The sequence below is a fragment of the Plutella xylostella genome, chromosome 8 (assembly GCF_932276165.1).
Source record: "Plutella xylostella chromosome 8, ilPluXylo3.1, whole genome shotgun sequence".
NCBI lineage: Eukaryota > Metazoa > Arthropoda > Insecta > Lepidoptera > Plutellidae > Plutella > Plutella xylostella.
The window spans coordinates 10000001-10014843 of NC_063988.1; the positions used below are offsets into that span (position 1 = coordinate 10000001).

A 14843-nucleotide genomic window follows, 5' to 3' on the forward strand; every position below is an offset into this window, starting at 1 on the left:
CACACTCTTAACGTATCTCCGGCAGTCACTAGTTGGTTCGAGTCTTATCTCAAGGGACGCAAGCAGTGTGTACGTACCGACAGTGAGAGTTCCACTTGGTGTCCAGTACTTGCGGGCGTCCCTCAAGGCGGCGTTCTTTCTCCTTTGCTTTTTTCCTTGTTTATTAACATCTTAGCCAATAAACTCACTTCTCTCTACCATCTATACGCGGATGATCTCCAGCTCTACACTAGTGCACCTCCCGAAAATCTCAACTCTGCTGTTAGTCTCATCAACACCTACTTAGAGATTATCTCCAAGTGGGTGAAATCTTTTGGTCTGCTGCTAAACCCCACAAAGTCTCAAGCGATCGTTTTTGGCAGCTCCAGAATGCTACGCAAGATTGACTTTGCAACAGCGATGAGAGTCAGGTATGACCAATCGGACATACAATATGTGGCTTCAGTCAAAAATCTCGGCGTGATCATGGACAGCACTCTCTCTTGGGTTCCCCAAGTTGATGCTGTGAGCAGGAAGCTTTTTGCATCTTTCCACTCTCTTAAACGCTTGCAGTATTTCCTACCGCTTAACACTAAAATTACGTTGGCACAGTCTCTACTGCTCCCAATTCTCGATTACGCTGACGTAAGCTATCTTGACCTCACTGAAGAGCTACTCAATAAACTCGAACGTCTCCAGAACTTATGTATCCGATTCATTTTTGGATTACGTAAGTATGATCACATTTCAGAGTATCGTGCTCAATTGAAGTGGCTCCCAATTCGCCTTCGCCGGAATACTCACATTCTTAACATGTTATTCAATGTTTTGAATAACCCTTCTTCCCCACAATATCTTAAATCTAAGTTTTCATTTCTCTGCTCCCACGGCCGAGCGTTGAGATCTACAGAGAACAAGATGTTGAGTGTGCCTGACCGCAACGCTGCTTCATATAGCGACTCGTTCGCTGTGAAGGCGGCGTGCCTGTGGAACACCTTGCCCGTGAACGTGCGACTATCACCTTCGCTTGCTACTTTTAAAAAGAGCGTAAAGGATCATTATCATCAAACCTTAGGTTGGTAAATTATATTTATTTATGTATATAATATATTATATATGTATGTATTAACATAGTTAGTCGGTATATATTAAGTAGGTATTTTTTGTCTTTTAGTTTTTTTTTTTATATGTGTATCTGTATGTATTATTATTATTTAAGTAGGTTAAATAAATAGGCATTAGTCATTCTAATTTATAGGTATATTTTGGACATGTTAGTCGTTAGTATAGTTCTATGTCTAGTTTAAATTGTTTTTTATTTTATTTTTATTATTGTATAAAAGAGTTTCGTGTGAATATCACTTTAGTTTTCCACCAACCAAGGGTTGGCTGGAAGAAATTGCTTCTTGGCAATAAGCCCGCCTTTGTGTACTTCTTACTTTTTCTGTCTTCATGTTTTTGTCTTTGTTTTGTGTATACAATAAAGTGTCTATAAATAAATAAATAATTTTGACAAAGCATGCAGTTTTCTAACAACTACTGTCATGTCTGAACCATTTTGTCTTATACGTGTTCGTACATTGGGAATTAAATTAATTTACGTTATAATTGTAGTACCAATAGGTAGCCGATGTGTGATGGAGTAGCTCACCACGACGAAGCCTGGCTCGATGGCTTGAGGCAGAAAAGACTTCGTGCAGTTCAAGAACCGTCTGCAGACTCACGCTACACTTGCGATCTCTGTGGCAGAAGGTGTCGAGCTGCAATCGGACTCTACAGCCATAGAAAAAGATGTGCTCCTCTTCCCATCGAATGGATTGACGCTGCAACTATCATCTGATCAAGATGTCGTGGCCAATGATGAATAGGTAGCCGAAAGGTGGTTAGTCAGATGGACATAAGTTGTGGAAAAAAAGTTGTTCTGAATGACTCAAGTTATCCACTTTCGCTAAATTTTTGTAGCACCCTGTATCACATACCAGGTCATACCTTAGTAGGATTGAGACAGGCCTCATCCATGATAGCTATAATCCCTTAGTACGATAAGTTGTTCAGTATGACCCAAGTCACCCCCTTTCGGCTTACTATATCTTTTTGCAACACCCTACACCGGCTTACTATATCTTTTTGCAAATCAGTCCATACCTTAGTAGGATTGAGGCAGGCCTCGTCCATGATGGCAATAATCCCCTGGTGCGGCGCATCAACGAGCTCGCAGATGACGCGGTTGTTGAAGTACGCGACCGGCGTCCACGTGATGCCCTCGCGGGAGTACTCTTCTTGCTCTTGTTTGAGCACTAGTTCTGTGAGGGGATAGGGACATAGTTAGTGGTTAGGTTTAGATCTTTAAGAGAAGGCTTGGTAAGGAAACTTTGGAGAAACACATTGGAAATGTTTTGTGTTAGTGGTTTCAGTTGTAGATGGCGCCAGTTTAGAAACGAAAAATGAAGTTACAGTAACCTTTTACTGTAACTTCATTTTTCGTTTCTAAACTGGCGCCAAGAGCTTCCAAACATCATAATTGTATGAAGAGCGATGTTAAAAGAGGGACGTTATAAATATGTCAGGTCTATATATTTGGCCAAATTTGGTTAAGTTTTTTTCAGCTATAGATCATTTTCATCTCAAAATACTAAGGGCCTGTTTCACAATGTCTTCCTAATGGCTGCCTGTGTAATAAAAAACAGGCTGACACTCTCTATAATTATGTTTTAGATACTGTCAGCACATCTTTATACCATAGGTAGCCACTATCCAGCCATTGTGAAACAGGCCTTAAAACGATAACCGAAAACTCACCAATAAACAGCTGCTGCAGCTTCTCGTTACAGTAGTTAATACAGAACTGCTCGAAGCTGTTGGTGTCGAAGATCTCGAAGCCGTAGATGTCCAGCACGCCGATCACGGAGCTCGCGTGCGTGCCGGACGGGACGTCGATCGCTTTGTTTATCTGTGGGTGGAGAAAAATATATGGCATTAATATTTAATTATAAATATATAATATATATGATATGTATTATAAGGCCTATCACAAGTTCAGTTAACTCAAGTCGCTAGCGTAATTCGATAACAATTTGAGTGACGTCTTGATCAGCGCCCCTGTCGGTAATGTTAGAAACTAATAAAACGCATACAAATTCCAGTGACTTTCTATCGAATTAGTATCGACTTAAGTCGACAACACTGGTGATCGGGGCTCTGTGCTGCCGAACTGTGTACAAAGATGCGACATGGCAGAGTAGTCAGTGTTACATAGGAAAGTTACATTAAAAAAAAAAAAGATATTCGCAAGAAACTTCTGCAGCTATTTAGTATGATCTGATAAAATTACAATAATAATAATTGGCCAGCATTCTTCTCAATCTTATTTCATAACAAGTAGCTAGTAATTATACACACAGGACACAGGTCATACAAATTAAATTTACTTATTAAAATGTCCTCGACTACGACTTGCAGACATAGTTCAAATCAATTAGCAGCTAATATTAGCACACGAGTAACGATTTAAGATCATACTGCGCATGATCACCTATGAAAATAAATATCGGCTTATGTTTTATTGACTTATTTTGGATTTGCCTAATGTATTTGGCCCTCGAAAGGTAGATTAGAGCGAAAGATGGCGTCGGATTAGGTCCTATAGGTATTCAGTAATTAGCTAATTAGTCCCATCGTGTTTAGTAGCGCTAGTGTTGTATCGTTTGCTTTCGTCTAAGGCGGTATTTATACTAATCACTGTAAAAATGGCCACGGAATACAATCCGTCCTTCGACTTCGGCCGACATGCGATACAAAGACGATCTGGTCCCATGATGGTCTGGCGATAAAGAAATGTTTACATAAAAATATCGATAAATACATCCTTCGAGCCTAACCAACCTGCTGCACGATCCACGCGAAGAGCCGGTCTTGGCGGCCTTGGCTCGGCGTGGCGCGTGGCGGCGGCGTCGTGCAGCGAGTGCTGCTTGCTGACCAGCTCCCCCCGCGCACCCCCCCCCCCGCCGTGCACGCCTGTAGCGACCAGCCAGTGTGCCGGGGGGGGGGGGGGGTACGTGGTCGCAGTGACTTACCGACGCGATCTACGTCGATAAAGTCGTTTCTATAACCGTAGCGCCGTATTTATGGCGAATCGCGATAGTGTCTATAAACTCTTTTATCGCAAATTGTGATATATTAAGGGGCCGTCCATTAATCACGTGAGGCTCAAAGGGGGGGGGGGGGGGGAGGGGGTACGGCAAACCTCACGAAACATCACGTTGGGGGAGGGGGGGTCTCGTGAGACATCACGTGTATTAATTTTTTGTCAAAAAGCGCTAGGTATTTTTGAACCGAAATTTTGATTGATGAAAATTAAGGCCACCACCGTGTTACTGCCCTCATCAGATCCTCACGAGACCATACCTCAACCAGCACCATGAGACTGTATTTTTGATCCCTAACCTAATGTTCCTGCGTATAGTCATCACTTCGACCCATTCGCTATATTCCTGCTCCTCATCAGACCTTTACGAGACTGTAATGTCACGAGAATATTGTCCACTATCTAATTTAATTTAATTTAATGTATTGAATATACTAGAAGAATTATGCTTCCTCAATTTCAAATCAAATTATGTTGGTGTCATAAAAGTTGAAAAAGTGCAATGGCAACCAATGTGCAGTGATTTTGTATCTGTACACGATTAGATCGCGAGCTGTCAGCGCTGCCTAAACCGACGTGACCCTTCTTTGGAGGCCAGCGGCCGACTGAGTCAAACGTCACTTGTGTTTATGATTTTATAACACAGAAAACCGCCATAGATATTTGTATGAAGATTTGAGGGAAAAAAATTGCTTAAGTTTGGGATTAATTTACACAAAATAAGTGTGTGTTTATTAAAAAACAAGGTATTTATCGCCTAGTCCAAGCATTTAACTTTATAATTTGATAAAAATCATATGAAAATTCTTGATAATTACGACACAGTTGTTACAATACGGGAGTGTGATTTACTGCTTTTTCGTGATATTCTGAATTTTATTTACAGTTATCCATAAGCATTTACTTGAATTCGTATCATTCAGCACCTAGCTAGACTCTTCGGCTACCTGTGTGATTTTTTTCAAGGTTGTAGGTCATCGTTTACTACATAATTCTATGACAATGCCAACCCTCGATTCCCCCTGGCCGACCCTTAAAGAAAAAATTAAATTAAACACTGTATTTGCTGGGATTATTGTATAGGTACCTATATATTTGAGTAACTAATTAGGTAAGCCGGTATTATTTACACATCAAAAGAAGATATTCTGTTTCATTATAATCTAGCATCAAAAGGTGGTTCATGAGAGCTTTTTTACAGGTTGAGTAGGTCATGGGATAAAATTTAATCAATTTGTTCAGCTTATTATAAAGATAGGCAGCTAGCAGCAAGGATAGCTAGGAAGTAATGTTGTTTTTGAATTTAGCTTGTACGGGTTTGGGGAACATTACAAACTTTGTAGTTACCACGGACAGTATCAAATAATAATTTATTAAATTGTACGCTTAGATGGTGCTTGACTATGGTGTGATGAATAAAAGTTTGTCGGACTGTTAGGACTTTACAAAAAGAATATAATAGTTTGGTCGGATACCTAAAAGGTTTGGACGTCATAACTTTAAGAACCGATCTTTGTGCCCGTTCTAGATGTATCAGAAAAGTCTTGCAACATCCACCCCACACAGAAATGCAAGAAATGTAAATTTATTAAGGAGTGGCAATGAGCATAGTAAACCATATGTAAAACTTTTAAATCAGCTATGCCACGTAACCGCTTAAACACCCAAATCACTTTACGAACACGTGAGGTCGTCAAATCTACATGTGGTTTCCAACGGAGCTTGTCATCTATGATTACTCCCAAGTATTTTATTTGTTCGGCACATGAGATTTCTGGACAGTTACAGATTGTTCTTTCAGATTCGCAACAATTATGAAGTCTCAGTGACAAATCCGGTGGCGGCCCTGTATTGTTACGAATAGAGAAAGTAAGGTACTTTGTTTTAACCATATTCAGCGATAAAAGACTGGAGTCTAGCCAGTACGCTAGATTTCAGTAGCCCCTTTTCCGCCAGTTAATAAGCCTCTTCCCAAGTCTCTCCATGGAAAACCAGTGCTGTGTCGTCAGCAAAGCAGTAGGTTGTTCCTTTTTCCAAATCGATCTGGCATATGTCGTTAATATATATAAGGAAAAGACTTGGGCCAAGGATACTTCCCTGGGGGATGCCAAATGTAACGGGGGCATCTGAGCTTTCGTCTAAGGCGGTATTTATACTTATCACGCTAAAAAAGGTCAACATTTGGTCCATTCGACCCGCACCAACCTGCTGCACGATCCACGCGAAGAGCCGGTCGTAGGCGGCCTTGGCGAGCGCGTGGCGCGTGGCGGCGGCGTCGTGCAGCGAGTGTTGCTTGCTGACCAGTTCGCCGCCCGCGCACAGAACCCGCCCCGCCATGCACGCTTGGAGAGAAGAGGAAGAGATGCCGAGAGATGAGACGCATTGTGAGAGCGGCCCGCCGATGTGGAGGTTGCCGTCTGGGGTCTCGGAGAAGGTTAATTCTCCCTGTGGAATAAAGTAAGGGTTATGTAGGGGGTCTTGGAGAAGGTTAGCTCGCTTGGTTATGTGTTTGAACAACTGATTTGCAAGAGCTTTAGAGGGATGCTTGGGGTGTTACCTTGTTAGAACTTACGAGGACAGAGTAGAAAAGTAGTTGAGCGTTAATAGGATTGGGGTTTCTCTGATTTGACCTGCGAGCGTTATAACTTTTAAAAGCTGCAAGATTGCAGTTCATATGCTATCCGTTGTTTTTGTCTCGATTAGATGTCACGAATATACAGTAGCAAGGTTAATAACGAGTATAGAATTTTGTGATCTTGAAAGAGTCCCGTATCTTGGAGTGAATGAAGCCATTTTCTGATAATGATGAACCATTGAATTGAATGAACGAACAAATCAATACAAAAGAACAAACGAAAACTCACCAACAACACAACCGCAGCAACTATACTCCAGATCTCGTCGACCACTCTTGGCGGGAACCCTAGCGCGTTGAAGGCACTGTTAGTGGCTGCGAACAGCTGCCCGTCCTGGCTGGTGGGGCGCCCGGGGCCCAGGAACTGGTACTGAGTGGACGAGGACAGGCCCAGCTTCGACGCCTTGCTTGAGGAGAGCAGCTGGGAAGGAAAGAAATGAGGTTGGAGTATGTGTGTTGATGTTGAACTTTATAAGTAAGTATATATGTATTTGATTCGGATGAATCCAAGGCCTTGGCATTGGTAATAATTATAAGATAGAAGTAAATAAACTAACATTATGGGTAACAATCGTAGTGCCAAACGTATCGTATTCTTCGATCAATTATATTATTAATAGCATATTTGCCAGCATTAATTGTAATCCTAAAAGCATTATTGTAAATATTATGTTTCTAAAAGCGCAGTAAGCGACAAGGTAACCCAGCTAGACCAGCATATAGGTCAGGCTCGCGTGAAAGCCTACCGCAACGTGTCATATCGATCACAACGGCACGGCATGGCAGTTTAATATTTCATAAGTAAGAAAGTCTAGTAAATATAACGATTTCAAAATGTTTGAGTTCTATACATTAGCTCCGGAACATAATTTTGTATGAATATTAAATTATAGAACTTACTAACATTTGTAGCTATAATTTATAATACGAATGCTTTGATTAAACTGGTAATAATATAACAAACACTTCAATTATAATCAAATACTTACTTGCTTTGATTAAACTGGTAATAATATAACAAACACTTCAATTATAATCAAATACTTACTTATGTAGGTACTATTACAGATTGATAAATAGTTACTAGGTAAGTTTAGTATTCTATTATAGAACAGTGACTATATTTGATAACAGTCGGTGCCTAGGAATGCATAAACAACTCCTTCAAAGTGAATTACAATTACAATCCAATGCTGCCTAGCATAATACCTTGTATAATAAGTTTTTTTTATTAAACTTATCCAAACTATAAGGAAAATGATTTTTTTGTATTTTTTTTATTTAATAGTATAAGGTATATATTATAAGTAAAGAGAAGGGTGCCAAATAAGTGATTCATCTTTCGTAGGTACTGCTGTGAATTCAGGAAATTGCTTGCGTGATTGTCTATCATGAAATTTATGTGAGCCACTGAAACTTTCACAGCGCTATTGCAGGAGTTAATAAATTGCTATCAATACCAATATTACAAATTCATAATTCATAACTATGTAGGTACTGCACGTAAAAGTTGATCGATTATGTAGAAGCCATAAATTGTTTTGTACCTTCATAGCTATGGGTATTATTAAAAAACCGTATAGTTGGGAAAAACTGGTTGCTGTAGTGATATCCCGAATGATTTCGATACATATTATCGATTGGCAGGTCTCCGGGATCACATCAGAAATGACGTACATAAATCTGAATGCTGAAGTGGCCGTGGTGGGTCTTCCATGCCATATTATACCGAAGAACCGATGACCGGCTAAAGAAATACTCGAGTGTAGGTAGACCACGAACAGGCAACTTCAGCTGAACCGACCATCTTAGTAGTGGCTTCATGAGGATGCCAGAAGAGTTCTCCTCCGGATGGTCGCGCTCCTTGGTAAAGGCCTATGTCCAGTGGACGATTAAGGCTGCTACACACACGGCCGGCGGCTAGCCCGGTGGCCTGCTCTTCTGTATGCATTATATTATGTCTTTAGAGTTACTAATCATGATGATGATGATGATGATGTCCACCAACCCGCACTAGGCCAGCGTGGTGGACTAGGCCTAAAACCCTTCCTTCACTGGAAGGAGACCCGTGCCCCAGCAGTGGGGACGTGATGGGTTGTGATGATGATGATACCTGGTAGAAAGCATGGAAGTTCCTCTCGCCCGGCTGCTGCGCGACCACGCGGCTCTTCTCCAGCAGGTAGTTGCTGACGTGGCCACCGGCCGGGTCGCCGCCCGCAGAGAAGTGGATGTCCATGTACTTTCCGAAGCGAGACGAGTTGTCGTTCCGGTTGGTTTTGGCGTTGCCGAACGTTTCGAGGATGGCGTTCGACTGGATTAGGACGTTTTTTATTCTGTGGGCGAAGGGGAGGGTTAGAAATGGAGTTGACAGAAAACTATAGCTCTAATACCCTGGATGTAGAGTGGCCGAGACAGGCTGACCACTCAGTTAATTGCTAGCCGTACATTGGTCGAGGATTGGCCGAGAATACCGTGGCCACACTACTCGGTAGGTATAATCAGGGTTATTGATATCTCGTGCAATAGACGACGAGTCGTGGTCGAGACCCCTTAAGATCTGTAACCTGAAGTGGCAGTGGGCCGATCACATTAATCGGTAGTGGCTGGATGAGGAAGGCCGAGGACAGAGTGTTGTGGTTTTACTTGGGAAAAACCTATGCAAGTACCTACAGTAGTAAATGATTACAAGATGGTAATGATGATGTCGTGTATATTGTTTTAAACTTTCATGGAATATAAAAAAATCATCGGTCTGCTATCAAGACATAACTGAGTAGATAGTTGAATTCATGCATAAGATTTCCCATGCCAAAATAAACCGCGTTACAGCGAAAATAAGAGTAATTTCAAACGCCGTCAAGCAGCGTAGATAGAATCCCACGGTAAATGTTTTACATAAAGATAAGTGTCGAATTAACACAATCGTAACATTTTATTGTTTCTGGCGTTCTTTCTCAAGACATGTTTTATGAAAAATGCTACAAGAATTAGTAACAATGACGTCTGCAATGCAGGCAAGAAATGTGGAAAGCAATTAGAAAGATGACATGGTACAGTTTAGTAGACATCAGTTAACTTTGAAACACTTTGTTACAAGTTTGCACTGCATCCTCAGGCTGCGTTCCCAGTAGGCAAACTGCGTAGAATGAGCGCAAAACTAGCATAGAGTGAAAACACGGCATACTAAATCGATACGCCCCGCTAACTCCGTTAGCAAGGAACAGTTTACATCATGTGGATGTAGTCAAGGATCAAACTGCAGTAATAGTAGCTTAGAGGGCCAGCCAGGGCTATGGCCTTATTTTCTACAGCACATGCTGGGCTGGTGCTTTTTGACGCTCTGGACAACAGCCATTTATGTTGCTTTTTGTATTGTTTTGTTTCTTGTTTATTTGTTGTCAAATAAATCTTTATATTTAGATATGGTGAGACGGACCTGTCAATGTATTCCCTCTGGTTCTCTGTAGTATTCGCTGCGATGTACTTCATGATGAACTTGGAGGCTTCGGTCTTGCCCGAGCCGGACTCTCCCGAGATCAGCACGCACGTGTCTCGACCCTGGAAGCATGAGGGAATGTCATATAGAGGCGATATGGAACCCCTAATCCCGGTGCAGCTCAAGTGATTGTCTCCATAGCTGTTAAATAACGACGATAGGCTTTACATCAAGCTCAAATCCTAGTCTAGCAGAAGTGTTTGTCCCTGGCACTCTAAGGGCTTGTTCCACAATGTCTGGTTAGTGGCTACCTGTGAGATAAAATACATGCTGTCACTGTCAAAAAAATAATAACAGAAAGTGACAGCATGTATTTTACCTCACAGGTAGCCACTAACCAGACATTGTGGAACAGGGGCTAAGGATGAAGGTGAATAATAATGTAGAGTAGAAAATTCAAATGTAGAATTCAACTGAATAGGACATCAAACATCGTTCGTTGGGCCGAACATGTGTTATTGTTTTTCATAATATCCACATAGATACAGTTTTATACATCGTTCATTGCTTGACATAGTCATTCCCTAAGGGCGAACGCCCACTTCGCAACCGATTATCTTCCACTATGTATCAGATTGATGGTGAGATTATGTGGGGCATGTCTTGTAAAGTGCTCGTAAAGGTTTGAAGCGGAAATACAGAGGCGTACTGTGGGAGAGGATAGTATCCCGCAGTGGATGGCTGCGGCTGGAGAATGAATTACGGTGATTGTAACATAATATTATGTGCTGTTTTGATACCAGAAAGTACTAAACAATCCCTGCGTGAGTGTGCAGTTTTGGTTGTGGAAAATTTAAGGATATGTACTTATGTCTCAGTTTTAATAAATATATTAATCCCAGAGACATGTTTTTAGCCTCGTCAGCGACTGCTCATGTGTGTATTTCTTTAAGAGGGTACTCAATAAACTACATGACGTCATTAGTCATCACCTATTCACACGTTGAGACTTCCACCATTACCTGTTGCCTCAGCACCCGCTGGCAGGCATCCGCAACCGCATACACATGTGGCGGAACCTCGAACATCTCGCGGCCGCGGTACTGCATCATGGTGGCGGCTCCATAGATGTCCAGGGTCTTATAGGGGTTCACGGAGACCAGAACTTCCCCGATGTTCGTGTAGATCTTGTTGTGTTGGAACCTGGAAGGGAGGAGATGGTTAGAGGATGCTGGTGGTGGCTGGTTTAGGACAATTTTCAGTAGTCTTTGGGGATGTTACGGTTTACTTTCGATTGATTCATTAACTTTAAGCGTAAAAGTACATACGAATTTGAAGGCGAAAAATTCATTTGTCGAAATATCTTTTTCTTTAGCTTCCGACCTCCTCCGAGCTCCTACAGACCGGCCCAACGAGCGCTCAACGATGGATATTTTTCATACATAATACAGGGCAGATTGCATCAACGAAGGTCAAAGAAACCCGTTATGTCAAAATCGTATGAAAGTAACTACCAGATATGGATAGATAGAGATATAGAAACTGGCAGTTAGTGTTTGTCCTACTGATGCCAAATGATAATCATTGCTATGTGTAACATCTTCATAATATGTTTAATCCTTCCTGAAGCGTTGTTTATTCAATTTACGTCAGATACCGTAAACATAAGTGTTATTATTCGCATTCACACTCATGATGAACATAGTACACATAGTCACATAAATATTATATTGATAATGATCAAGAATACAATTTCTCACCACGCCATGACTAAAAGCGTGAAGGGAGATGGGCCATATCAAATGGTCGGCCGACGATTTTACGACCTCCGAATCTTGGAGTCTTTCATATGGTAATGTTGAATGTATTGTGAAAAGGAGTACGTTCGAATTGCATCTTCATGGCCCGTGAACATTTCATTGGTTTATTTTGGAGATTGTTTTGGACATGCGGCAATGCTGTTATAGGTACACTTATTTTTTTTAAATCTTTATTATTTTTTAGGATTTTGGTTCTTACACATATGCGACCATGACAATCCCATCATAACTTAACCTTAGTAAACATTCAAAAACTTAACATTTATGCACTTATAAGCATTTCAATGTAATATCTCTAGGTATGAGTGTGCATTTTTGGTAATTATAATTTTCACTAGGGGTCCGTGTCAAAAAATCATTTAGGAGACCACTGATACTTCTTATTACTTTTCCACTAAATACCGCCGTATCCGTGTCGGCAAACGGCGTGTCAGTCGCCCCCCAACCCGTTGGTCTGATGATCTGCGGAAGGTAGCGGGAAGCCGCTGGATGCAGATGGCGGGTAACCCTTTGGGGTGGCGATCGTTAGGAGAGGCCTATGTCCAATAGTGAGAACTGAGAGAGAGAAATGATATGTAGGTACCTAAGAAATAGAAAGAAATTAAGAAGACTCCATACTTCACATCTCTTTCACGCATTTGGAACTATTAAATCCGCTCTCATAGCCAGCAAGAGCCGAGCCAAGCGATTCGACATAAAATCTGCTGACTCAACAGTTGCTAGCACATTTGCTACGCTGCTAAGTATGCAGTATGTGGTATGACGTCTGCATAATATAAATCTTGTATGAGCATTGATTTGTATAGCATTGAAACCTCTCAGCAAAAGTAGTAATGGGGCTGCTTTTAGACGTCCTGCTAAATGAGCGCGTGGTAAATTTAATAGGTAAAAATACAATATCTTTGCTTTAAATTTGGGAAATGAAATTAAGTATTTATACTTACGATCATGACAAAAATACCTATCGGCCAAAAAAAAGACGAAACGGAGTCGAAATAATAAGTCCTACCTAATGTTAGAAGGAATTATTCACAACAGCTTTGTGGCCGCACTCTTATCTCGAGGAATAACACAGAATAGAAGAAAGTTGTCTATGACATGTCTTGTCTATGGACTGAGCGTTTTCTGACGTTTCCGGCACTTGATTCACGAGCATGAGTTACGCATAGTTCATTAAAAACTTATCCTATTGAATACCATAAATAAAAGTAATGTGAGTTAATATTTCTATCTTTATTACTAATTATGACGCCAGACATAAAAGGACCCTTTTAACAAAATTAGTAATTTACTACGACGACGACCGAATGGCGTAGTGGTTAGTGACCCTGACTACTGACCCGATGGTCCCGGGTTCGATTCCCGGCTGGGGCAGATATTTGTTTAAACACAGATATTTGTTCTCGGGTCTTGGATGTGCCCGTAAAATGGCAATAGGCCCGCCCCCTATTACATTGGGACTAACATAACACTCTGGCGAAAAGTGGGTGCAGCAATGCACCTCTGCCTACCCCGCAAGGGAGTACATTAGTACAAGGCGTGAGTGCGTGTTTTTTTTTTTTTTTTTTTATTAATTTACTGACTAGTAACGGCAAGATTCACCCTTACCCTTACTTTTTTCCTTTATAGCAGGCGGCTCAATAAATATAACACAGTCAAATTAACTCTTACTACGATCGAATTAAGGGCGATACAGTGTTAAAGGTTACACATTATACATAAAGGAAGTTTCCTACTGTTCATTTTGAGAAGGCATTGTTGGTACCAGTCACATGCGAGCCTCGTCGATATTGTACGAAGCCACCTTTAATAAAAGGTCAATGATCCGGCCAGGCGGACTCCCCCAAATAAAGAAAAATAGGAAATTATTACGAAAGCTTAAAGTAAAAATTGAGGTTCAGCGATAAATCTTAGATAAATGCTTTAAGTTTTAGTTGCAAAGAAATGAACTATCAAAGTTTATATCGGCTTTAGCCTAAAAGCTATCTAATACCCCTCAAGCCTTAACTTCATCTCTGTATTTGTATTAAAACCATCCTAAATTTAATATTTCATAATAAGAAATCTTATTTCCGCCTATAATCCTAAGGCATTCTAAAAGAGAGCTTATCTAAAGTTTCGCAGACAGCGACATCGATAGTACACCGAACGAGCTTTAATCACGCACACATCTACACCAATGCAAGCAAAAACCTCTCTCACACACACACATACACGCGCGTGTGACGTCATCAGCCCACGCGCAGTCGCCGAATTCTAGTTCAAGAGCTTGAGGTCAACAACGCCCAAATTTGGAAGCTTTAGTGTTGCCATGTCTGAAGGAATTCCGCTGATCAGTAGGGTTACCATCACCAAACATTAAAAATAAATATCCTTAAGGCTGTCACTAAAGCTGGAAGAAAATCAGAATCTGTCAAATCTAGTGAGGGGGGGTTGAGGTATGCGGGGCGTTCTACGGACAATGACATGAAATTTTAACATAGTACTCGAAAACATAAAAGTGAAGACATGCCACTTTGTTAAAAATATACTAAGTAAGTAATATTGTTTTGTGATACGAAAATATTAATTTTTATTTGAAAGTATTTTTAATATTTAATAATTAATTATATATAAAGTCGTACCCGTGCCGATATTTATACAGGTTGTTGCAAAAAGGGTTTAATACTATGCCGAAACCTACGTGTGCAGCATGTTATTGATGTTATTTCTAAGCCAGGAAATGAAATCAGAATGTAAAAAAATCGCGAAAATATTATCAGAGTTTAATAGTTCAGGGTGTTGTATTAAACTCTGCCCCCGTGTAATAAAAAAAGTATAGTTAGCCGA

General features: G+C 40.8%; 1 protein-coding gene across 5 annotated transcripts in view; it reads right to left on the reverse strand.

The window, feature by feature from the left end:
- The window catches only part of LOC105389358 (unconventional myosin ID), a 74513-nt gene that overhangs the window by 35492 nt on the left and 24178 nt on the right, over positions 1-14843 (reverse strand). For all 5 annotated transcript variants that reach the window (XM_048622413.1, XM_048622412.1, XM_048622411.1 and 2 more), the window contains exons 2-8: positions 11217-11397; positions 10195-10316; positions 8872-9091; positions 6988-7179; positions 6329-6568; positions 2779-2929; positions 2125-2282 (exon numbers count right to left, since the gene is read on the reverse strand). In XM_048622413.1, the coding sequence (XP_048478370.1) occupies positions 2125-2282; positions 2779-2929; positions 6329-6568; positions 6988-7179; positions 8872-9091; positions 10195-10316; positions 11217-11397 (1264 nt within the window). The remainder of the gene's footprint in view (positions 1-2124; positions 2283-2778; positions 2930-6328; positions 6569-6987; positions 7180-8871; positions 9092-10194; positions 10317-11216; positions 11398-14843) is intronic.